Consider the following 27,956-nt stretch of genomic DNA (forward strand, 5'->3'; position numbering starts at 1 on the left):
TCTCTTGATTATTTTAACAGAAACTATTACAAACTTTGGTCTTACATTGAGATCTGCAATGCATAATAAATGCCACGAATATGACGATATATGTACGTACAAATAAATGTTATTGTTACAATTGGTCTTTTTCGTGTTCTCACGTGTTTGTCTATCAGCTAAAAAGGGACTCTTACACGATGTAATGTTACTGCGCTATATATTATATTACAGCTTTGATCCTTTTGCTGTAGTGTTAAGTAGATGTCAAATGACATACATAATGATTTGCCTTCACGAAAAGCTATCTGAGTATTTGACACTTTACGAGAGTATATAATAATTACGAAAATTCTAATATTTTTTTCTTTTCTAAGCACAACTGACGCAATTGGAATGCAAATCCATTTTGCCTTAACTTAATATCATCGGAAAATAACGCGTTATTAAATCACGTGTTAAGTAAAAATCGTATTAAATATACTATTGAGTAATTCAGCATCGGCATGACGCGAGTCACAAAATAATTCGCAAATGGCACGATTTTCCTGTGCGTAGTAAATTACACTGGAGGACAGAGAATAAACATAATTATGCGATGATGATAGAGACAAGTCTATAATAAATCTCGTTTTTCTTTTGAGTACAGTCTTTTTGCAAAAGCATTACAAATAGACTTCTATTTTTTTCTATACAAAATAATGAATGCATCTCTTAAGTACTATAGTTAAGTATTGGTTCAAATTGTTTATATATCACGCTACACACACTTCAGATATATTTCGCAATATAACGATCAATTGTTCTGTTTTACACAACTACATTTATTTTTTGTTTTTTATCTTACGTATGAAGAAAACCATTTAATCTTTTTTACTTTGAAACAAAAAAAATTCAAATTTTCTGTTATTAATTTTTCACGGAATGATATTTAATACATATAACTCATAAACGCAGTTGAGAATAGGTTTTGAGATAAAATATTCTTCTAAAATCTCTAAAAATATCCATAAATTTAATATCAAATATGACTTTGTCATTTTATCTGCTGTTTCTTTTATTAACTGTTTTGTTACTTTCGTTATATTAAAGTGTGCGAACTTTTATAAGATAAAATATTGCTGTCGTTCAGTGTTATCCTTATTCCTCGATAACTTCGCTACAGATCTATATTTCTATCCTTCCTGCACACACTCAGAGATTTTAATTACATTATAGTATGTAAAAAGGAGTGTGTAGCACTAGTAATCAGTCTAACGAGAAGGTCATATAAATTCCAACATTCGAAACAGACGCACCGTGCAAATCGTAATATGCTCATCGATAGAATAGTGATAGAACGCGAACACGCGGGCTCGTTACTACGGACAATCTACCCTGCGGCACTTCTTAAAATCCGCCAAAGCCGGACAGAATTTAGCCCAGGATCCGCGCGGTTGCACCGTCACACTTCTGACCCTAGTTCGCAACGCCTCGCCGCAGGTCGCACTGCATCTCGACCACGATGACCACGGTGTCACTTTGCAATTCACTGAAACTTTGCACAGGGCGAGCGATAGTTATATAATAAACAGAATTTACGCGATTACCCTCTTTCAATAATTTACATTTTATCGGGCAAATCAAATATTAAAGCAACAATAATATAAATCAACAAGTATTTATTGCCTTAATTACTTGACCACAGTACTTATATTCGTTTAATATCGATTATATACTCTTGTTCTCTCAGATTCTGAGTATATATTGTTCTTTTATATTAAAATAGTCATGAAACTTTAATCAGACAAATTGCGAAATCAGAAATTTTAAAGTTTAAATGATATTTTTATTTGAAGCGATAGAAAACTTACTCTCATCCTTGACTGCAGTATTTTTGTCTCGATGAAATCGGCGACCTATTCCATCACCTTGTAGAGCTAAACAAATAATAAAATTTACTTATAAAATAATCTGATTTTATTTCTATATATTCAATAATGTGAGAAAGAGAAGCTCGATCTAAAAATTTGTTCGTTTCCGCGGTTTAGCATACAAGACTTTTAAAAATAATTTAGTAAAGTGTAAATATATTTGCACGTAATATTATAATGATAAATTATATCATAATAAAAAATTAGAGGAAATATTAATACTCACAGCATGGCGGAATCTTATGGCACTTCTTTTTTCGGATAAGCTTTTTCGGACAGCTTTTACCCCCACCTTGGGCTGGAATCTGCTTGTCAGATAATCACATGATGCATGAGATATATATTATTCTTTCACTTTATAATTAATTTAATAAAGTGCTTATGCATCCATTTAAAATAAATCGAGAAAAGTAATTGTCAACATTTATTACTCATTAAAACATCATTAGTTTTATTTCGTACGATAAGTATCGATAAATGCGACAAATGCGATAAATGTCTATGCGAATAAAAGTTTATAACAATACCGTCCCCCTGGTGCTCATACTATATCCACGACAGCTTTCGCAACGCGACCATTTACTCCATTCAGAGACCTGACAATCCACTTTACTGTTCTCACTCGATTCCATTATTTGACTGCCTGCTTGAATGCCTTTAAAATCCTCCTTTTCTGTGAGAAAGAGAACAGAGATGATCTTTAACGAGGCAGAAATATCCGTGCATTTCATTTATCTCAATTAATGATTCTTATAAATTCCCTTGAACCATTTTCCGTTAAGAGCATAATATGGAGGTTCACTTTGTAAATGTTACTTTTTTTTATTCATTAGAAGAATGTCGAGTAACTTTTGCATAAAACAAATTATCACCGTGTTGAGCTCTCTTCGCTTTTGTGCTACGTTGCTCCTGCACGGGAATATGATAGCTGAGGACGCTGCTAAGAGACACCTTAAGATTTTTCATGATTGCTGATAGATTCGCCTTCAATTCTCCTGAATTGGTTAGTAAGCGTGTGCAGAGTATAATAAATGGTTATTTGTGAAAAAAAATGCGCGTTCTCTTTTAATTCGATCGCTTAAATTTTCCATTATTCGAATTATCTTCGTTAAAAAAAAAAAATAATGTTATATTATAATTGATATTAAAATCTTTCATTTAAGAGACATGAGAAACATACTTGTACACAGAGAGAATTTTCTCTTAGAAGTTACCCTGAAAATCATGGTAATCGTGGGACAATATGGTGTGGAAAGAATTTCTTTGATTAATATTTATCACAATAAACATAATAATATCTACACGTTAAAATATAAAACATGTTTGAGTAATTTTACCATGCAGTTTAGTAAAATTAATCAAACATATTTTATATTTTATTGTGATAGATATTATTATTTTTATTGTGATAAAAATATTAATCAAAGAAATTCTCATAAAATTCTTTCCATACCATATTGTCCCATGATTACCATGATTTTCAGGGTAAATTCTAAGAGAAAATTCTCTCCGTGTATAATTTGTAATGTATGGTTACAAATCTGGTTACGAAAGTTGCTTTCGCAGATAGCAATTGATAGGAAATTTCAAACGGTGCATGTGTACGGAGTTTCATAATTAATAACATTATCATGATGCGTTGTTAATACGATGAACGAACGGCATGCACGATATCGAATGATCGAGTTAACTTACTTTGGAAATTACCGCAGACATTATTGCAATCCTGCTCAGTCGGGAAATTATTTCGATTACCATCGCATCCGGAGTAGCTAAATAAATGGCAGCGACTGCTTTGTTTGTCAAAATAAGCCCGTAATATGTTTGAATTACAACGTCCTTTTTCCATGGGTTCGCTGCAGATCTCTATAAATCAATGACAATTTCGTTGTATAGTTATGACACTGAGATAATAAAACGGTGAGATGTACAATTCTAATAATGCTCGAAGACGAAATACAATAATGAAATCATGAGATTCAATAATGATATTCTGATTTAAAAATTTTAGGAAAATATTTCCATACGAGGCAATATTTTTTTATTTATTTTATATATCATAAATTTTTTTATTATGAATTGAGAAGGTCTATTGTTTGAACTTTTTCGGCATTGTATAATTTTTCGTTTTTAAGCCATATTATTAAATAATCTTCCAAAAAATTAACGAGTAAACGTTCTACGTACTCTCTGCTTCTTCTCTCGAGAAGTCGCAGCTCGGAATTTCAGCTACGCATGACGCCTGCTGCACTTTGCATTCCTCATGGCTGTCACCGTCGTCCTTATTCAAACCGCTGTATATGCCTTTGTGTAGTCTAGATCGCAATTTGACACCGGGTCCGCAGCTGGAACTGCACGGCGACCATATGGACCATTCGGTGTAGCGATCCGCAGGACATCTCTGTGTCAATTAAATTAGATTTTAATTAATCAATATGATAAAAACAGATATTAATCAAGAGGATTGTAGAAGCGAAACTCTCTTTTTCTCTCATCGATTCTCTTTTATTTCCCAAGATTTGCGTATTATTGAAAAATTGAGTGAAAGATCACGTTTGAAAAATCTTTCAAACGCGCAGATTTTCATGTAAATCCAATTTTATTTCATGAATTACTTAGCTGTCGCTTGAAAGTGATGTACATTAAGAGAGTATAATGACATTGCACTTCTAAAGATGTATAAAAAAATTTTATGAATGTGAATTTTGCTTCTGCATCCTTGCTTATGTATTGCCAATTTTCATATCGATCGATGAAATTTACTTATTTGCTTATTAGCAATGTTACGTTTGCAATGCCATAAATTGATTTAATGGCATGTAAATGTAATGACACAAGTAATATTCATTACATGGTAATTACATATCCTATATGAAGTAGCAATAGTGTGCAACTTATGATCGTAATTAGCGATTGCTATTGAATTAGAACGCGTTATATTGATTTATTAGTTAGGATATCAGCAATGTGTTTCGTATAAGAAAGTAATAGAGATAAATGATTAATGTATATTGATTTTTGGATATTCTCTCTCCATTTTTTGACGTTTTATGAAAAATATGATTAAATTTTGTGCACGTTGAAATGCAAGTTTCTTTTCTTACGATATCGTGTAACTTACGTGAGGATGCCAGTGCCATGGATGGATCTACGAGAAATGGTGCAGGTATCGATTACTCGTGCGAAGCTATCGTTGCTCTGGCTGTGTCTGATGATTTAATACTTAGCAAAGCTGATAAATTCATTTTAATACATATCGAGCGAATCGTTTATCCTTTTTTGTATTTCGTAGGGAAACGACGTTCGCTTGATATCTATTAGATAGAATACGTGAATGTAGTTAGAGTCATAGCACGAACAAACTTTTGCAACGAATCTGATTCAAATTGGCAGAATGTATTTTACATTCGAATGAAACATAGGAAATGAATATCAATTAAATGCAATTTAGAGATCGGGTTCAACTTTACCAACGAAATAAATTCAGGAGACATAAATTCATATATAAATTCAACGGCGGTTATTCTAATGAATCGATGGAGTATGAAATTATTTTATAATTAAATTTTAACGTATTAATCATCGAAGATATAAATATAAATAGCAGAATTTTTAATTTTTTTCTTAAAGTAATATATATAATTATAGATCTTAATAAAAATTTATATGCTTAATTCGTAATAATAATATTAAGCTTTATATTATTATATTAATGCTAAAAAATTTTTGATAAATGAGATGAAGAAATCTTATAGAGATCAGAGATTTTTATCATAGAATACTAAAAATTTTATATATATATGAATATTTGTTTTCTAGAATCACACGCAGTTTATATTTTATTTTTACATTTTGCAACTGCCATAATAAAGAATTTAATTCGCATATTCGAGTCGCGAAATCGAGTATATTTCAATCAGTTTCGTCGGTGAAATCGATTTCTATCAGCTCTGATATCCCTGATCTTTTCGTACCTGCAGCCATTCCTCGATTATCTCTCCGGTCCTGTCTGCTCTCTCACCGGCATAGTCCTCATCCTCATCATCGACGTTCAAGTGATTCAATCGTTGCCTTACCTCTTCCATGTCTTCGCCTTCGCAAGGTTCATTCTCGCAATCGATCGACTGCTGTAGTTGCGGCCCGTTCGGCACGGCCTTGCATTGCTTCCGATACTTCTTCTGCCGGAAGTTCCTTGATCGCGTTCTGCTGCCCTCGCCGCAGGTAGATGAGCACGAGCTCCACGAACTCCATGAAGTCAGCTCGCACTTTTCGCTGTCTAATAGACCGTCGTGACGACCATTACCGGTGCTAGTGAATTATGTCAATTATATTGAATTATATGTTATCATTTTGCGATAATATAAAATACGAGTCATTATATCAGCCAGACAGCGTAAATAGATTCTCTCTATTATATATTCAGAAATAGTTAAAAATTTTTTTCTATTAACAGTACGAGAAAAATAAATAAAAGTGTTGACACTCTTAATAGATGGGAAAATAGAAGAATTTTGTTTCATTATACATATACGCGTGAGAGAAAATATAACACAGAAGAGATACGAGATCTTTTTGAGAAAAATATGAAAAAAATAAAACTTGTGCAATTTATACCATAAAAGAGGAAAATTGAAAAAATTGATGGTTGAAAGAATTGATTAGGTCTTAATTATGATGTAAAAATTACGCTATTGCGTTCATTACCAGTACGGGCTTTGTGCGTTATAGCAAGGTTTTCGATCCGTAAGAGGTGTGACACATTTATTCGCGTTGGCAGCGGCTTCATCGCGAAAATGACGTTGCCTTAGTTGAGTGCCTCTGCCACAGGTGACCGAACACGTGCTCCATTCACCCCAGGACGTCACTTTGCAAGCCTCTATACACGAAATAATTGATTACTTTTTCTTATAAATTGTATATATTTAAATGTCATTGCAAGACGCTTGAAACAAGAGTTATGTCATTACTAATTAATATTATATTCTGCAAATAAATAGATTCACGCAATATCTTACTTATATATAAAATAAAATCATGCAATGTTTATTTATGATATGGAAATTCTAAATAATATATTGTAAATGAAATGTTAATGTAGATGATTTATAAACGCATAAAACAGAAAACGTCTTTTACAGAAACAATTTCTTATGCAATCTGTTACTCCATTTAAAAGCTTTGGCAAACAATTTAGGAAATAATAGCAGACAAATTATATGAATCTTTACGTAACATGGAGATTTATAATAAATGTTATTTTTATGCCTTAATTGTTCAATTTTACGGAATCTCATTCGCGAGTTTTTTTACTACAGCGTTTTAAAATTCTATATAGCCTTAAAATTTTTTTATGTTACTGAGAAAATTATAGTTGGATGCTAATGCTTCATAAAATTCTCGAGTGGTATAATTAATCTCTGTCATAAATTTTCTACAAGCACATTTGAGAAAAAAGTAGCTTCTGTTAAACGAAGTGATACTTGTTAATCTTTTTATTTGAATGAACGGTACCTGCATCAGCTAGAGTATCACCGGCGTCATCGCAGGTCTTCTCATACAATCTCTGTCTGTTCAAGTAGAGCTTCGCAATGGGTTTCATATCCAGACCAGATGGATCGTAAAAGGGTGATCTCGAGTCATTCGGATACGTCGACGTGATACGTCGAATTGGTTCCTGTGGTTCCGTCGCCGTATCCGGCGACTAATTAAGACAATAATAAAACAAAGTAATCAAATATTTCGTTTCATCTAATCGAATTTACTATTATTTAGATTTATTATTCCTCGTATCTCTCTGTATTTTTTAAGATATTACAATGCGCAACAAATGCGGCGCAGTAATAATGAATAAATCTGTTATGATTAAAAATGTTTCACAAATAACGCGTGAAAACAAGATTTTTCAAAAGATATTTTTCAAATAGAAAAGGTTATACAAAACGAGGTAAATTCTCACTCGTCGGAAGAGTGCCGAGGAAGCGTAAAATTCAACGACGTCAGCGATTCCAGTCTGCGATCGAGATTGTGAACTGATAGAATCAGGCACTCTCCCGCACTCTTAGAGATTATTATACGATCCTTTGATATTGACAGATGATGAAATTTTTGTTGTTGTTTTGAACAACTTGTGCAACCGTTCAGTGAAATATATGCAGGCATTGATATGCAGAGAATTAAAAATTTATTATACCCTGTATAACGAAACATACGAAGTCGCGCAAGCGTAAGTGGACATGAAATTTTTATCGGTCATCTCGTCGAATTATCGATGCAAAATTCACGTAACATGAAAAATGTTGTAGCGAAAAAAAAAATAAATCGAGATCTGATACGCAAATTATACATAGCATAGTGAAATATTTCGAAAGAGAACAACTTAAAAAGAAGAACGATCACAATATCGTTGATTATATCGCGATAGATGGATATATAGGATACTTTTTGAATCAATTTTTTTTTATCTACGTCGATTTTTGAATCGATTTTTTCTTTATAAAAATATCGAAACAAAAATGTCAATCTTGAGTTATAAATGATGAAAAATAAAAATATATATTTGCTTACTAAATATGTAATACCATCATCGGTGCCAGCATCATATGGATATAAATTGAGTTCCTTGTGAATTGTCCAAGAACAATTAGGCAGGCACAGTTCTAAACCGGAAACGCCTACTATCCAATCAGGCGAAGGATCTACAAAGAAAAATCGAAAATTTATTGAAAAATAGAAAAATTATTTCTTCATTTAAGTCTTAAATATTGAAAGAAACAGTAGCACTTTTATTTCAAGATTTAAATAAGTCTATAATTTAATATTCCTTTAAAAACAATCTTACCGATCTTTGAAACCAAGGAAATTAAATGATGTTTGCGATCCACACGAAAAACAGCGAAAGTTCTGCCCGTCACATTCGGATAACTGATTCCTCTTGCTTTAATTATAGTTCTGATGTGTTCACTCTACAAGCGATAAATTCCTAATGTCTACTAATCATTTACACATACCTATATTTATATTATAATTATATTTTTATATGACTTTTAATGAACATGTATGTATCTACGAAAATTAATTTCCTTAGGAGTTTTGAAATTTCTGGAATTTTTGTAAATTTATATAATACTTATTTTTTCACTTGATATTTTCTAATCATTTATAATTTAATTAACTAGAACAACATAAGCGCGCGCCATTCTTCGATTTTATATAAAAAGAATGATATTTTTATATAAAGTTTGTTTAAACTTTATATAAAAATATCATTCTTGGACTAAAGCGTTAATTTGTTAATTAAATTTTAAAATAATAGTATGTAATAAAAATTATAAAGTAATAATATGTTTTAAATAAAATGTTATATTACTTTAAACTCGATTAATATTTTTTCACAGAAATCAGTTAATAACTGTCAAAAGATATTAATCGAGTTTAAAAATACTATAACATTTTATTTAAAACATTATTTTATAATTTTTATTACTAATTATTCTTTTAAAATTTAATTAACAAATTAACATTTTAATCAGCTAATTTCTATCAAAAAATACTAATAAATCGTTAATTTGCTAATTAAATTTTAAAATAATAGGTTATAAAAATTTAAATGGAAATATGTTGTAAATAATATGTTATAATGCCTTATCTGCGATTAATATTTTTTGATAGAAAGCACCTGATAACTGTCAAAAATATTAATCGAGTTTAAGGAAAATTATAACATATTATTTAAAACATATTATTTTAATTTTTATAACACATTCTTATTTTAAAATTTAATTAGCAAACAAATTAACGCTTTAATCAGCTGATTTCTGTCAAAAAATACTAATAAAGCGTTAGTTAAATTTAAAAAAAATATTATGACATAAAAAGTAAAATAATGATATGTTATAAATCAAATGTTATAGTACTTTTTAAACTCGATTAATATTTTTTGACAGTTATATCAGCTGATTTCTGTATCATTCTTTTTAACATAAAATTGAAGAATAACGCGCGCTTGTGTTGTTCTAGTCCTTTTCTAAAAAAAAACATGTTAAATCGATTCCCGCAATTATTGTTGACAATCATCGCGAGGATCAGCAGTTTGACAGTTTATCCAAAATTAAATTAAATTAAATAATAATATATGTTTTAATATTTTAAATTGGATTAATATTTTTGACAGTTATGAGCTGCTTTTTTCAAAAAATATTAATCGCGGACAAATAAGTTTATATTAAAAGAATATATTATAACATACTCGTATAATATTATTTACATATCTACAACATATTATTATAATTAAAATTATAATATTTTGTAAGTAATAAACACAGAGGATTTTATCTTAAAATATGTACATTTATGTTTATGCATATATATGAATATGTATGTACATTTATGTTTATGCATATATATGAATATGTATGTACATTTATGATTATGCATATATATGAATATGTATGTACATTTATGTTTATGCATATATATGAATATGTATGTACATTTATGATTATGCATATATATGAATATGTATGTACATTTATGATTATGCATATATATGAATATGTATGTACATTTATGATTATGCATATATATGAATATGTATGTACATTTATGTTTATGCATATATATGAATATGTATGTACATTTATGTTTATGCATATATATGAATATGTATGTACATTTATGTTTATGCATATATATGAATATGTATGTACATTTATGTTTATGCATATATATGAATATGTATGTACATTTATGTTTATGCATATATATGAATATGTATGTACATTTATGTTTATGCATATATATGAATATGTATGTACATTTATGTTTATGCATATATATGAATATGTATGTACATTTATGTTTATGCATATATATGAATATGTATGTACATTTATGTTTATGCATATATATGAATATGTATGTACATTTATGTTTATGCATATATATGAATATGTATGTACATTTATGTTTATGCATATATATGAATATGTATGTACATTTATGATTATGCATATATATGAATATGTATGTACATTTATGTTTATGCATATATATGAATATGTATGTACATTTATGTTTATGCATATATATGAATATGTATGTACATTTATGTTTATGCATATATATGAATATGTATGTACATTTATGATTATGCATATATATGAATATGTATGTACATTTATGATTATGCATATATATGAATATGTATGTACATTTATGATTATGCATATATATGAATATGTATGTACATTTATGATTATGCATATATATGAATATGTATGTACATTTATGTTTATGCATATATATGAATATGTATGTACATTTATGTTTATGCATATATATGAATATGTATGTACATTTATGTTTATGCATATATATGAATATGTATGTACATTTATGTTTATGCATATATATGAATATGTATGTACATTTATGTTTATGCATATATATGAATATGTATGTACATTTATGTTTATGCATATATATGAATATGTATGTACATTTATGTTTATGCATATATATGAATATGTATGTACATTTATGTTTATGCATATATATGAATATGTATGTACATTTATGTTTATGCATATATATGAATATGTATGTACATTTATGTTTATGCATATATATGAATATGTATGTACATTTATGTTTATGCATATATATGAATATGTATGTACATTTATGTTTATGCATATATATGAATATGTATGTACATTTATGTTTATGCATATATATGAATATGTATGTACATTTATGTTTATGCATATATATGAATATGTATGTACATTTATGTTTATGCATATATATGAATATGTATGTACATTTATGTTTATGCATATATATGAATATGTATGAATAATTTTTTTATGAATATATATGAATAATTTTTTAATCAAAATACATATATTCTTGCCCAAATAAGATATTAAAACGATTGGAATAACCCCAGCTCATTTGCTTTAATGACATAATTTTTTAAATATGACACATATAAGTAATATGAGATATTTAAATAATCGTGCTGGAGTTAATTTTTTAATCTAAATACATATGTTCTTGCCCAAATAAAAATATGCTATAAAAATTAAAATAATAATGTTATAAATAATATGTTATAATACTTTAAACTCGAATAATATTTTTTGACAGAAATCAGCTGATAAATGTCAAAAAGTTTTAATCGAGTTTAAAGTACTATAACATTTTATTTAAAGCATATTATTTGATAAATTTTATTACATATTCTTATTTTAAAATTAATTAACAAATTAACGTTTTAATCAGCTGATTTCTGTCAAAAATATTAATTGCGGATAAAGTATTATAACATATTATATTACTTAAAATATATTATTATAATTATAATATGTTGTAAATAAAATCATATGTTATAATATATGTATAGTTTGTCCGCGATTAATATTTTTTGACGCAGAAATCAGCTGATAACTGTGAAAAAATATTAATCCTAGATAAAGCATTATAATTTATTATTTTCAACATATTACTATTTTAATTTTTATAATTTATTATTATTTTAAATTTTAATTAGCCAATTTATGCTTTATTAATATTTTTGACATACATCAGCTGATTAAAGCGTTAATTTGCTAAATAAATTTTAAAATAATATTATGTTATGAAAATTAAAATAATAATATGTTTTAAATAAAATGTTATAGGACTTTAAACTCGATTAATATTTTTTGACAGTTATCAGCTGATTTCTGTATAATTCTTTTTAACATAAATAAATTTGAAGAATAGTGCGCACGTTGCGCGAGCTTGTGTTGTTCTAGGCCTTTTTTAAAAAAGGTATGTCAAGTCAATTCTCGCAAGTTTATATATATATATAATCTGTACTGTGAAATTTTAATTTTAAGCTAATGGATCGAGTGTTCCTTTTTTTTGCGAAAATTCTTCTTGTCGCTGAAAGAAGAGACGTCAAACAATTTCCAAATTTTTCGGAAAATAGATTTTTTTTCAACTTTATTTTCATCTCTGTGCACAGTGTATTTCGAAACAATCTGTAATATATACGCGAAAGGATATAGCAGCGTTAAATTAATCATTTATGAGATATTGACGCTAAATTGAGAATAAAATAGTCCATTGATTTTAAAATGCAATCGCGCATAATTCTGTATTCGCAAGCTGCCTAAAAGTTGCCTCTTTTTTGTGATGTTGATTAGCTGCCTCAATATGCATTGTAAATTATATTCATAGCATTGAGGCTGTCATTGCGAGGGTTAGCAGTTTGACAGTTTGTCCAAAATAAAATAAAATAAAATAATAATGTTTTAATATTTTAAATTCGATTTATATTTTTGACAGTTATTAGCTGATTTCTGCGTCAAAAAATATTAATCGCGGATAAAGTATACATATATTATAACTATATATTATAACATATTATTTTATTTACAATACTTTTTATTTTATTTTATTTTATTTTGGACAAACTGTCAAACATACTGCTAACTCTCGCGATGACAGCTGCTCGATGCTATGAATATAATGCACAACGCGAATCGAGACAGCCAATTAGTATCGCAGAAAAGCGACAACAATGTCAATAACATGCCTTTTTTTAGAAAGGGATCTACAACTATATCTTTCTTATTTTAGTGAAAATATACTCAATTTGATATATTTATATCTCATCACTACATTTAAAAATAACAAATTAATTAAATTATGATATAAATGGAACAAAAAGCACACGAATAAGTTTAAGTGCTTAATATCTAATATATCTAATATTCCTTCCAGGAATATGACAAAATGGACTAAAAGTTTTTATAGAACTTTCATCTAGCTGTTGAATATAAATATTTCTTACCCGATCTTTTAATTCGGATTCTAATTTGCGTGTTCCCCCAATCTCAGCAACCTGTCGCAACCCGATACTAGCCATGAATGATGCCTGTGTATATGGCATGCCATTGTTACTGTATCGCCAAAATCTATAATCATTAGTATGCGATGCTCCAATTAAATCCGAAAATCGAATTAGCCAACCTTTACTAGGAAAATCCTGTAAGAAGAAAAATATAATCATAAATTCGAGAATGCATCGATTATATGAAAGCTCTTTATAAACGATCGATCGTTTCGCGATTTTGAGTATTCCAAGAGAGCGCTACACAGATTTTATTTTTCACTTGAGCTCAATTAATTATCTTTATTTATCCATTCATTCTTAATTACTTTCTGTTTTAATTACTTTGGGATGGGTATTTCGCGACCACAATCCTTCAAAGGTGACTTCGTACTTTGCTTCGTCACAGGCGCAACATTGATCTAAGACCGGATCCTCACGATCGGCTTCCGCTTTTGAATCTTGGCACATAGTAAGTACTAAATTTGAGTCATCCATGTACCATGTATCTGGTGTTTCCACCACCGTCGCTCTGCAATAGAAAAAAAAAGAAATAGGGAATAAATATAATCTGCACGCAAATATACAAAATAAATATCCTTTTTTGTTTCTTTCAAATTCAGATTTAATTCAATAAAATGTTATTTTAAAGCATATGTATAAATATATTAATTATATATATATAATTTATTTTATGTGCTTTAATTAATATTAATCTCGCAGAATATATATATCATCTTTGTGTCGTTTTGTGCATTGTATTAATAAGAGTACTGCGCTTCACCTGATTAGAATGCAACCGCTACCTTCGGTAGGACTAGTCCAAATAACAGATATTTCTTCCTTTGATACTTTCGATGTTTCGATGATCGCGTTCGCGCAATTATCCGCGAATTTTGTCAATGCATCATCTTGTAAATCGAAGGCGCCGGCATCGGCCGTCTCATTCGCACTTTCGGTCTCAGCGGATATGAGGAATCTCGTGAACTTCCGGTGCATCTCATCAGAGTTATCGGCCTGTAGGACCACTGAAATAATCGACAATCTCTCTTTACTATTGCACACATCTCGTTTTATAAAATCATCGCAATGTGTCTTGAATTGATGGTGCATTATTTATAAATTAATGTTTGTAGATTTATCCGTAATACATACGAAAAAATGCTTTTATATATGTAATGCTTTTACATAAAATTTGCTAAAATAATAATTTAATAAAAATCGCGATATGTAACAATATATATCTATATATTTTCTATCGCTACGCGGCTTGATATTAATTTATATTGATAAAATATATTTTAAAATTTTACTACAAAAATTTTCATAATAGTTCGGTTAAAAAGAAGATACGAGAAACTTTCGTTTTATTTGCGCGGAGTTCGTAATTGATTACGAGTGAGAAATTCTCTGCACTTCTACTTCTAGAAAGGAAAATTTAAGCGATCGAAGTAAAACTTTTGTAGGAGACGTAAAAAACAAACAAATTCGATGAAGGAGAATATTGATGCATCAGAATATTGATTTAATTTTCGAAAACAGAATAATGCACTTTGCAGGAAAAATCAGTACACTGTATTTGTTTTTTTTTTTTTTTCTCCAGTACTATTGCGTATTTTATCTATGAATTTTTTCCAAGAAACTTTCTTTTTCTTTAAAAATTAGTAATAAGAAGACTAAAATTATTAAGATAATCAATAATTTTTTATTGTGATGTATGATATGAAGATGTTGTATGAATATATGCATAAATATCGACTTATAGATTTTCTATGTATCGCAGGAATATTCGTGTTCTCATAATACAAATATATATCAGCTTGGCTACTGACTTGCTATTTATAGCATGGATTAAACACGACACACCGTGAATCCGCTGCTGCGTTCAAGGGGATTTGTATATTTCTTTCTCTATTACGAAATTTTCTTTAACATATGTAAATGTGCTACAATTCACGCGACCTTATTTGAACATTGTTCAAGTTTTGGTCAAGTTGTCGAGTCTATTTATTATTTACATTTCTAGTGAATTTCCTCGACAGAATTATGCTTTAGCAAATTTAAAATGGTTTATTGTTATATAACTTAAAATGACATTCAAAAGAATTTGAATGATAAGAAATGTCACGAGAATTATGCAAATAATTTAAAAAAAAAAAACATCTAAATGCATTGCGAAATAGTCTAGCCTCAAGGTTGTGCATTCGCAGGTCATTCTCTAGGGTATAGCATGTACTCAGCTGTTTGAAACTGTATGGCTTCTGGTGTTACAAGTCTTCTTGAATTATGTACTTTTATATACATAAAGAGACTTACATGTAAATCTTAAAAAAGTTCTTCCAAGAAAGATTAATAATAAATTGCACACACACACACACACATCATGTAATTTAATTGTGTGTTTGAGAATTAATTATAATCATGATGTGTATAATTAAATTTGAAAGGGTTAACAATTCCAGCTACACGAAATAAAATTATAACATTTTATGTAATTTCTTTAATCGCTTTATATAGCTAATTGTTTTTAACAGATACGTTCACGTACGAATAAAAAATTTTAATAAAAAATAAAAGATGTTGCTTGCAGCCATATTATGCTCGCTTTTATATATGAATGAATGAATAATTACGCGATTTTATATCAACAAAGTATATATGAGCGATTTAACATATTATCTACAGACAATACCACGTATTATAATATGATTAATTGAATTAAAAAACAACTAAATCAATATCCTGTATTTGCCGGTATTTATCGAAGCTTAAATTTATTACGTCAACGATGACGATGAGTCATGACGTCTGTGTTTACCTCCCGCATGATGATTCCCATAACCCTGAATTAGAAGAATTAACGACAAAAACGCAGTTAACTAAGACCTTCGTCGAAGTATCGCATTTCCGACATAACGACACTTCTCGATGTTCGAGAATGTCCGAAAAGTATTCTCGATGTTTCACATCAGAAATACGATGGTAAGGTTTACAAAGATTACAGCAATTTTTTTTCTTCTCTTATATATTATTTTTAACTAATCGTATCTAAAGAAATTTTGGTTAAACTTGTTCTTTTTTTTCCGCAAGACATAAATCTGATTTTTCTTATTATAATAATAATAACGATAATAATAATTAAATGCATTTAAATTGATAATTCGAGATTTTTTTCGTCTGCTTTCTTTGGAACTAGAATTATCGATATCAATTTCAAGTATTCGACAATTTTTAAATTATTTGATTTTAGCAGATATCAAACTCTCACTCTCTCTTTTCTCTCTTCACTTCTTTCGATTTGATAAGAGTTGGATTGGATTCGATTTGCATTTTGTATCTGCACATTTGTAACAATACACGCGATATAACTCGATTCGTCGCTTATTGTTAGTGTTTGTGTTAAATTCGTTCGCTGAAGGCTCAACTTTTCATTCACAACAAAGCGGATTGCATGTAAAATCAGACAATAGGGTTTGTCGGACGGACGCGTAACGCTCGACGATAGCACGACGGCAATGAATTATTAATCAATCTCGAATAATAATGAACGGACGGGTATACGCGCTTTACAATTATCGCATGCGTAAAATCGTCGCCATCTCTGGCTGCGTGGCTGAAATTCCTCGGATAATCGCGGGCCGAGACGACGACTAATTTCCGGCGTTCCGTGGTTGACGATAAGTTTGACAGAGCGAACAGCTGAGAAATCGCGGCGTCGTGAGATGACAGCGCAAAATGATTGGCTATCTGATCGAATTCAAAGTTACATAACTCGCGGACGAAAAATCTACGAGGGTTTTCCGACGCACGCGATTCGTTACATTAATTTTTTTCGGCTCATTCGTTCAGGTAAAGTAGTGGAAAAAGAGTTTAGTAGAGTGCGCACGGAAATGTGTCTGACCACACGCTGGATTATCTACTTATATAGATCGTCGGTTTGCTTCGTCGAGGAAGAAAAATCCATAAGCTTTCATGCGGCCTTGTTATATATATTGTTATGAATAATTGCATAAAAATATGGTGCAGTTTGAAATTTATTTTCATATTACAATAATTTGTACATATATATAATAATAAAATAAGAAAATTGACTTAATCGATGAGAACATCAGTATGAGAGATCTAAAATAATAATTATCGACCGTATTAAGGACTCCTAATTGACTTGTCATCGTTATTTTCCTAAATGGCGTTGTTCCGGGTTTAGTGTAAAAGAAAATGAAAATTTAGCTGTTTAAACTTAATTAATGCTGCAGGTAATTTTCAGCGTCAGTTGCACCGACAGCTTCCATTTACTCTTGCGCTTAGTGATTCATTGACCTTTTCTAAATTACAACTACGAGATATAGATCATGGAAAAATATATACTACGAAACTGCAATTACTGCTAACGGATATTGCAACAGTTACAGTTTCTCATTAAGTCTCATATTGATTAATCATGAAACTGTTCTTCGCCATTAAGAAAATTAATTACTCAACAATTAAATGTATCTCAATATTTTCATTGAGAAAAAATTAAAAACTCTGGACACAATGATCTATGTATATATGTAATACGCGAAAGGACTTCTAGTTTCAATCACTCTACAGACAAAGAAGAAAGGATAAAAGACTCGTAATTAACGTTAATGTATACGTTGATTATACCCGCCTTTACTATCTCTCACCACATTGTTTCGCGACACTCTCCGTTACGGTATAACGGCGTAATAATTTTCCCAGCCGGCCTCTTCTTCGGGATTTAACCCCCTGGGGCGAGCGCGGTCGACCGGCGTCTCCTTCGGTCGATGCGATTTAATAGAATTTTATCGGGCCGGCCATTGAGTCCGCACGTTCGCGTTAAATCTGCAGCACGACGCGGCGGTGTCTCACACCTGGCATCCCGCCAACGTTACGTAACGCATTAATTCACTGGCCCCGCGAGATTTGCATGCGTTAGTAGAGCTGCGCGAAGAGTTAAGTTTCGCGAAAAGATCGAGGGAGAGAGAGAGAGAGAGAGAGAGAGAGAAAACGGATTTTATTGCACTCGGGTCGCCGACCAGATAAATGGAGACGTTTCCGTAGGAAATACTGGAATTTATGAATATCGACGCGTAGAATTGATTTAATTCTGCTATATTTTGTGCTTCGTGACAAACAAAAATATTCTCACAATGAGGAAATTTTGAGAAAAAAAATAATTGTTTGAAATAAAAATAATTTTACAATAGATATTATTTTAAAAATATATAAGAGAGAGACGGGAGGAAATGCGAGAAAAAATAACAAATAAAATACGTGAAAAAAATGATTTTTAAACTGCATAATCAACTAATTAATAAAAAAAGAATTTATATTAGAGTAATATCTGTGCAAATAACTAAAACAGAATTTTACGCGGAAAAATCAAGTAGCTAATCAATCTTTATATATTGAGCAATTATATTTTATAGGTCTTATAAGTCTCCTCTTCGAACCATTAGAGATCTCGTGCAACACACATAAATCTCTGCTATATTCCATCGTAAAGTTCTATGTGATTGGATGATTTTATTCAGAAAAATTTCTCGTTAAAGTACGAGAGGGTCATATCAAGGATATCTACTTCGACCTGTCGAGACAGAAGAGACCTGAGACTACGGTCATTGATCCAACTAACGATATCATGTCGCGCGAGTTAATGATACTTGATATAAAAGACGCGAAAAAAAGCTGTAAAGATATCTATGCAGTCAAGCTTGAAAAATGTATCGACACCTCGGAGGAACGTAACTAAATAAAATGATAATTTCTATGTGAAGATAAATATTACTTTAACTGAATATATGTATATATATACAGTGTGTATATGCATATATTCATTTATATATATTTATATACACTTTTAGATACACATTTATAAGGCATTTTTTATAATTATTTATTATAACTGATAGCAACTGATTGCAATGTTAATATATGACTAGTTAATGCTATGAATATTTAAAATTAGAGGGTTTTTTAACAAAGTTAAAAAATTTAAATAAATTTAACTTATATAGAATATGATTTATAAATAGAATGTAATCAGTCATAGACTATTTTCTCTCTGTGATATAAAGAAATAAAGATATAAAAATTTAATACAATATTTAATTATCAAAATATTCAATTTTTTAAAATATTAATCCAATTTTCGGTAAAAGAAAAAAATTCTCTTTCCAAATTCATCAAAGAATCCGTCAATAAAATTCTATATAGTGATAGATCTTGTATAATCTGCGCAGCTTCCGAAAGTGACGAAGGACGATTATCAAACCGCAGCCGCGTAAAACTGTCACAAAGCTAATCGGTCAAAGTTCATCGCTGCTTGGGCGGGTCGTTCATGTGGCATTTATCTCGACTTTCGAGGCGAAAATGACCTTTTCGATCTTCTAGCGTCGTTTCCCGAATCTCCACCCGGTCTTTCAATCCGTAGCGCGGTTTCTGCTGGCCGGAAGACGCGCAGAAACTCTTCTCTCTACGACGTCTAAAGATCTACGGTCTTCTCTGGTAATTGCCGTAATTACCGCTAAAGGTGTAGAGCCGCGCGAGGAAATCAGCTCGCGCATTGAGTTTCAGAGCTGCGCGATCATCGAAATGCTGGTAATTGATATGCCAATGACCTCTTCGTTTCAATTCCTCGGTGTCAATGTAAATGTATGATCGTGAAATCTATTTTATCTCCTTCAACTTGGAGAATTTAATAAAGAAAAAAAGATCTCTTCATATTTTTTATATTAATTTTTCTTTTACATGAGACGTGCTTTTCGGATTTCGCGGATAAATTTACTTTCTCTACTTTCTCTACTTTTCTCTTATTGTCTATATATTGATTTATCTTTTACATCGATAAAATCACACATTCTTTTCTACTTTATATTATCCGAGCGATTTAAACAGATATAATTTACATGATTTGTAAATATTATAATATATAAATATTAGATTGCCTTTCGCAGATTACCATGATTTCTGATTTCTAATTTATCATTTTCACACTTGTTACATCTCGTAATTTATTATTCGTTTATTATTTCATCAATGTCGTAAAATCTTTTTCAAAGCATGTCGACGATTTATGTAAATATCTGACATTTTTAAGAGTTTTATAATTCCATGTCAGCAAACGTTTATATATTCATATACGGATTATATTCAAAGCTCAGCAACATTCAAATATCACGTAGACTAGCGAAAGATATTGACGGAGTTAATGATCAAAGTTATGCTTGACTTTGACACAACTTCGGTAACTTGTCAATATCGGACATTTCCTCACATATACATCCAAATACAGTATAATAAACATATTCAAGTACACATGCAATGTGTAATAAATATAGGTATAATTTACGCTAAATGCAATTTTCTTTCTACATACGATAATAAAATGCGATTAATGTCCTATAGAATTTAATTTTCCATTTTGTACATAAATAAACAATCAGGTTCACCAAAATTATATCGAGATTTCAATATTTATTTGCGGCGCTATTCATAATTATTCACGACTAATATGTGTCTACTTACCACTATACCGCGTATTTGGCATATATGCATATACATGTTCGGTCCTGTTGAAAAGTGTCATAAAAAAGCGATATTTCCCTTCGGCGTTGGAGCGCGACATAGTGGTACCCTCTATGGTTCGGGAGCATTTTGTCGAATTTGTGCTTGTTACTGCAGCAAGCAGCAACAAAGTAGCACAATATGCAATTCCAATATTGTACATTTCCTATAAACAAGGAAAATAGCACATCAATATGTAATTATTATGAATCGATAACAGTTCTAATAATGCTCTAACAATGACTCGTATATAATATAGACAGTATAGCAGCAGTGTAAACAGTAAAATCAAACATTTTCATTTTAAATCATCATTTTAGTCGAACAAATAAATATAATTGAAAGGATATATTTATTTTATTTTGAGCATTCTATGTAATTTGTCGTAGCTTCGAAGTACTGTTTCGCATTTTCGTTTAAGATTGCTGAATATCGAGGAGTTAAACGAATTATTATTGTTTTCACTTTTATGTCCATTAATTATGCTTATTGGCTAGATAATTTTGGCGTAAAAAAATTAAATTACAGTTTATATCAAAAACTGAAAAAAATATTAAACGACTAAGAATATTTAAAATTAAAATGCAAATTAGTTTCGGGCAGGGAAACCGACAATTCCTAATCTCCCTCACGTTTAAAAGTCCATTGCACATCCTCACGTTCTTCGTTTATTTCCCTGTTATGCATTTTAATTAAAATTTAAGCAAAGGGAAAAATAATCCGGCGTCCCGACGTAACATGTCAACGAATTTAACATTTCTCACTCCTGTCAAGATGATTGAGAACGCATACGACGTGATTATTTAAAAAATCGTTATACAATTATGTGATTATTTGAAAAACCATTGTAAATTTTAATATTGCAGAATATCAAAGAATAAGATACACGATAGAAAATATATATCAAAGATGCCTAAATCATTGAATCGATTTTTTATTTTATCTGATAATAAATTTCTTAAATTTAACGTGTCTCGAAAGAAAATCATCCAAAAAAGTTAATTGAGAACTCGCCGAAGTCACATCGCGACGAAAAAAGAAAGAGATGTAGGATCGGAAACCGATCGTCCCAATTATCGATTCGATCTGATCCTGCGAACTGTCATTCTGACGCAAAGTGATTTAATCTTTAAATTAATCATATATAAAAGTCAATATTTTTTTCATTTTACACTTGATAAAACAAATTAATTTTTTTTATTTTTTACGCTTTATCTGAAAAGACAGTGTCATCGAAAAGGATTTAATTGAAAAGCTGGAAACATGACGAGAAGTGTAGAAAAAAATAACGATTCCAATTCCGAATTTGACCTCGCGAAATATCGTTTCATTCCATTTTAACGCAACTGCGAGATCGCGAACACGAGGATGTATAGTGATGCAAATGAGAGACCATAAGTTAGAGTGATGTCAATACGTGAGACAATTGCTGCCGCGGTAATCACGTGCTCGATATAACAAAGCGCCGTTGAAAATGCACTGACTGAGTCATTCACGGATCGTGGGGTAGAATCTTGGTGCCAAAACAAATGTGTAAAATTATTCACGCTTTTCTCGGTTCATTGAACGATCGTGCATCCAAACTATTCGAAATGGTGTGATAAAGATGACAAATGTCTCTGATATAAATAAGTAGTTTATGAAAACATTTTTTTAATAATTTAATAATTTGAAATCAACTTTTCTCATTATCTCCAATTTAAAATAAAATATTTATAATATTAAAGTAAAAAACAAGCAATATTACATTAAAATATTAAATAAAAAATTAGATCAAATTTTATGCTAATGCTACATAGTATAATAAAATTGTTTTAAAAATCACACACTAAAATTATTAAAAAATAATAAATATATAATGCCAAGTAATCTTCTTTTTTAATATCATAAAATAATTACTGTGAAATATAATAAATATTTGTATCTCTCTCATCAAAATTATTAATTATCAAAGAAGTATGCACGTATTTATTAATGACCAAAGAATATTAATAAATATATTTTATTTAAATGAAAATGAGAATCAGTGAAATGGTTAATTATGCATTGCATTACGGCCAGAATAATTGAAACAATCAATGATTCAAATTTTATAAAGTCGCAACTGCACTTGCAACGGTTTAATAAAGAAAAAAATTATTTATTGTTACTAAATTTTTATGCAATTACATCTTTCTGCACACCTTTTCTGCAATAGATAATCAATAGTACAGATTCGCGATCGTATCAATGCGCGAGATAAGAAACACGGTGCTTGTACACCATGTGATGTATCGATCCATGAGTATCACTGGTCTCTAATAAGCTGGTTAACCATAAATCCCAAGTGCCTAAATATATTGCGCCAAGCTGGTGTATATAGGGCATGGCATTTTACTCTGCTTGGCGTTCTGCCCTGTTCGTTGTATCCTCGCTTACTGTGTACCAATAGAAACAATATTTGTCAAGGGAGAACTGACTTTCTCTGCGATTATGATTTTATTGAATGAGACGCTTATATATTGCCGAAATTTATATTATTATTTTAAATTATATTATTACGTTTTCGATTTATCCGCAGAAAATTTCTGAATTACATTGAAAATAAAGCAGAATTATTGAAAATATAATAATATAAAATAATTATATTTTATTATCGTTATTGTTATACTACGATCATTTGCATAGAAAATATTGCAGAAAAAAATCATTAAATTCTTTATCTTTTTCTCATTTTTGAAAAGCATAAATTCATGAATTTATATAAAGTAATGAAAATATTCAATAAAAAAGGTAACAATAAATAGTTTAATTAATAACAATTATTTGTATTTTAATAAAGTCCTGACAATTATTAAATAAATACGCATTTATTATATTTGAATAACTTTATATAAAATTTATTAACATACACGTGCACAGTATGTAAATATCATGTTTAATTTATAAAATACCTCACTTGTATTCAGGGATTTATATTGTCAATCACTGAAAAGCTAATCAAACGGAATAATAAATCTATTTATCAAAATCTGGGTTTATTCACCGTATTAATGTGGTACATACGATCATCAGTTAGTCTTGCAAAGTTTATCAATATTCGCGCCATACAAATTCAGTAAATTTATTTTATAAAAAATTATTGTGTTGTTCCGCCGTGTACTTGATGTCGATTAAAATCATCCCACTTACATTAATTCTATAAATATATATTAATTAAGCTCTTTAGCTATGAATAACGTATAACGCTATTAAAATTTTGTATCACAAGCAAATAGATGACGATGTTTCTCATTGTATTTGTTAATTTAATATTTATTAATTCATGATATCCTTATTTTATACCGAATCATATATATAGAATTAATCGGTTTAAGCAATATATTTTGTAATTACAGTGCATTTTCAACTTGTGTGTGCATTTTTAATCTCAATCAAAAGCGTTTAGATGCTTTTAATTAATATAATATGATTTTACAGATCCATTTATTATATTTTTCGGATACTTGTTTTGTATTTAAATTAATTTGTGAACGAAGAGAGAAAGGGAAGGGCGAGGGGGAGAGTCCATCTAAATTTTACTACCTTCGTATTTCTATCGGGATCAAAGCTGATCGTTATCGAGTTAAATGAGGTTGCCGGATGAATAAACAGCGGAGTGTAAGAGGGATGACGGAACGAAGCGTGATGAAACTAGGGGTGGGATTTACATCGAGGAAAGCGCAATTCCGAACGACGGATTGCCAGCAAGCGACGTCAATATGTCGGTTTGGAAATTTGGAAGAAAAACGACGAGCCCGATGAATGGGGCAAGGATCGTCTTGGCGATATTACGAGGCTCGACATCGCGAGATAGAGCGCTTATGAAAGGAAGAGACGTATTCATGCTTTCCTCAAATAGACGATTTAATCTTTAACGGCGGAGATACTGTAAGCCTTAATAATTTCGTGAAATGCGCCGTGAGAGATATATCCCCGCATTATACCTTTTCCCTCATCTCTCGAAATAGTTTTCCTTCTTTTTTTTCTCTCTTTTTCTCTAAATGTATTTTTCCACGAACAATCGCGATCCGAAGATTTTATATTGTTATAAAACATGGATTCTGTTTTACTGAATGCTTTCTGAAGGAAATTGCGCTTCGATCATGTTAGGACTTGACAGAATACTTTCCTACAATATGTGTCTGTTATATGTCACAGTAAACTTTGGACTCGAATTAATCTTCTTTCGAAGTGCAGGTTTTTTGCACAAAAATTTAATAAATAATTATATAAGTAATTAATAACTAATTACATAAATATTTTTACAGAAATGTAGAAATTACAATGTATAGTATTGTATAAAATTATAGAAATCGCGCACGCGCGCAATATATGAGAAAGGTACTTTTCAATTACTTATCGATTGTATACTAAAAGCTAAAAGCAAATATTTAATCACATAATAACTTAACAAAATGGTACTTCCGAGAGTTAATATAAAAATGCACATATGTACATATTAAACACTTCTGTTAAAGCTCATGTCGACAAATTATTTGATTGTTTTTTTTTGTTTTTTTTTGTTTTTTCATATAGAAAAATATAAAAGAATATAAAAAGCTGTTCTCTTCAAACAACGATGTATAAAAGCTGATGTTTTTTTATCAATATATTGCACACCGGTATTGAATGTATAAGTATTCTAAAAAAAAAATTTGAACTATCCAGCTGTTCGGTGAAAGCTTGCGAATAAAGCATTGATATTTCATTTGAAATAGTAGCTGCGCCGGATAAATGCCGTCATCGACATTATTTTGGTGTATCGAAACGTTCATCGATGCTTCAACGACTGAACGATTTGACATGTGAAATTTTTCGTTAAACAAATATGAAAAAATATTCAAAAATATACATAGAAAACGCACACATTGTATCCTCCCTGCTTTAATTATTGATAATTATTAATAATTATTATTAATAGTTGCCAGAATTAAATGGCCAAATAGTTAATAAATTATCATGGTATTTATTGAAAATGTTATTCCACCAACACTTATCAAATCATTACTTTAATGGTTGATTGTTTCATGATTATGCCATGATTATTTGAAGCAATGATAATTTTATTTTTAAGTTAAAATTTAAAATGTTTAGTGTATACATATATTTTTTTTTTCAATTATTTATAAGAAATATTGTAAAATATTTATAAAAAAATTTTGATATACACTTTGATCTTTTTATCTTTTTTCGGAGTTAGTGCAATCTGGAATTTAAGCCTTCGTAATCAACGCTCTATCCTGAACTTATTATAATATAACAATTTTATGTTAAAATCGTTAAAAGCGATACCAAAGCACGAACATTAATTCGCAATTCGCCGGGATAGCAGATTTTCGTCTCGCCGATTCGCAAAAAAGATCCGGCGCGACACATATTCCCGACAGCACTCACATAAGAAGCGAAAATGCACTTCTGCAGTCGCTTGCTGGCACAGGAATCACCGCGGTTCGATCGTTTTTCATCCAACCTATCCATGTTGCATTGCGGACGCAACTCCTGTCTGCGTCCCTCCCTGCTTTCCTTATCTGTCCCTACGAACGATTTGACAATACGTTCGAATAAGGTGCCTAGTCGTGCATGAGAGAAGCATTCAGCACGCTCGACTAGTCGATAAGCCGATCGAGTAGAAGCGGCAACAAATATTTCAATCGGGATACGCGCAATTACTTTTTATTATTATCCTTCATTAAATTATATATATATATATAAACACACACATATATAAGTTCAATAATTTTAATAGAAATAATATATTTACGCAGGATATATATTTTGTCAGATATTAAAATTTCGTTTCTTTCATTTAAAAAAAATTTTTTTACTTATTATTTTTATTTTTTAAGCCATTTAATTTAATATTGATTTTATCTATACGTAAATGTTACATCACATATGTGTGTATCATTATTTTTTCATTCTTTATTTTCATATTCGAGTTTCATTCAAAACACCGGTATAAATTAGTACAGCTAACAGTACAGCTAACTATATCAGCATTTATATTTAGTCATCGTGTCAAAGGACTCTTTTTACGAGAAACCATATATACATGCAGTAACTCTGAAAAAAATGTACAAAGAATAGCTTCGAGATATACTTAGCATCGCATCTGTCATTCATTAAAAAAACGTGATGACATTCATGTACTTTTCTTTACCAAAAGATGACATTTCGAGAAATACTATATAAATTATATTTTTGAAATAGAAGTATTATATTAGATTAATTTAATATTTAATCTATTATATATATATAATACTAATCTTCATGGCAGATAACTGATATTCGGTAGCTAAGCATATTTATTTTAAATGCAAAATTGTCGACTACAGTCGAGCACTATCAGCTGTCAACTTTGACAGCTGATATCGAGAATAGATTGCAAAGTCGAAAATAAATAAAAATGTACTCACCGCAACGTTGCTCGTACCACTTGCTATACGCTGCACTTTTTTTCTTCCGGTTTCTACAAGTCACGTGCGTTTTGCAACACGACAGGAAAAGATGCACACGAACACATACAAAACACGTCTGTCACCGCCGCCGATTTTCGGCTGACTGACAACTATGACTCTCGCAGCCGGAGT

The 27,956-nt window shown here is 30.0% G+C and overlaps 1 protein-coding gene across 3 annotated transcripts; it reads right to left on the minus strand.

Annotated features, from left to right (window-relative positions):
• Window positions 1-93: 93 nt before the first annotated feature.
• Window positions 94-27,933, minus strand: LOC145944512 (spondin-1). 3 transcript variants are annotated; one of them, XM_083052875.1, is made up of 17 exons: window positions 27,783-27,933; window positions 21,307-21,511; window positions 14,558-14,801; window positions 14,119-14,305; window positions 13,735-13,929; window positions 8,731-8,854; window positions 8,457-8,587; window positions 7,404-7,593; window positions 6,597-6,768; window positions 5,969-6,200; window positions 4,080-4,293; window positions 3,588-3,758; window positions 2,765-2,887; window positions 2,420-2,565; window positions 2,119-2,197; window positions 1,833-1,898; window positions 94-1,516 (listed from the first exon to the last, which is right to left on the minus strand). In XM_083052875.1, the coding sequence occupies exons 2-17, from the start codon at window positions 21,506-21,508 to the stop codon at window positions 1,341-1,343; spliced, it is 2,652 nt and encodes an 883-aa protein (XP_082909001.1). In that variant the 5' UTR covers window positions 21,509-21,511; window positions 27,783-27,933; the 3' UTR covers window positions 94-1,340. The 3 variants fall into 3 exon arrangements, with proteins under 3 accessions (XP_082909001.1, XP_082909000.1, XP_082909002.1); XM_083052874.1 differs by having other exon boundaries at window positions 878-1,516; window positions 5,867-6,200; XM_083052876.1 differs by lacking the exon at window positions 2,765-2,887 and having other exon boundaries at window positions 890-1,516; window positions 5,867-6,200.
• Window positions 27,934-27,956: the final 23 nt, after the last annotated feature.

Source organism: Prenolepis imparis, unplaced genomic scaffold, assembly GCF_030444845.1.
Source record: "Prenolepis imparis isolate NDT839.2.m4 unplaced genomic scaffold, iyPreImpa1.0 SCAF_13, whole genome shotgun sequence".
In the NCBI taxonomy this organism is placed as follows: Eukaryota; Metazoa; Arthropoda; class Insecta; order Hymenoptera; family Formicidae; genus Prenolepis; species Prenolepis imparis.

Bases quoted from the DNA above. Each gene is read 5' to 3' on its own strand.
- LOC145944512 (XM_083052874.1), bottom strand. From the start codon at position 21,508: ATGTACAATATTGGAATTGCATATTGTGCTACTTTGTTGCTGCTTGCT. The intron at 13,930-14,118 runs GTAATTAAAACA...TTCTTCTTACAG, and splicing joins CGCGAAATACCCATCCCAAA to GATTTTCCTAGTAAAGGTTG. The intron at 1,517-1,832 runs GTAAGTTTTCTA...CCCTGTGCAAAG, and splicing joins TACTGCAGTCAAGGATGAGA to TTTCAGTGAATTGCAAAGTG.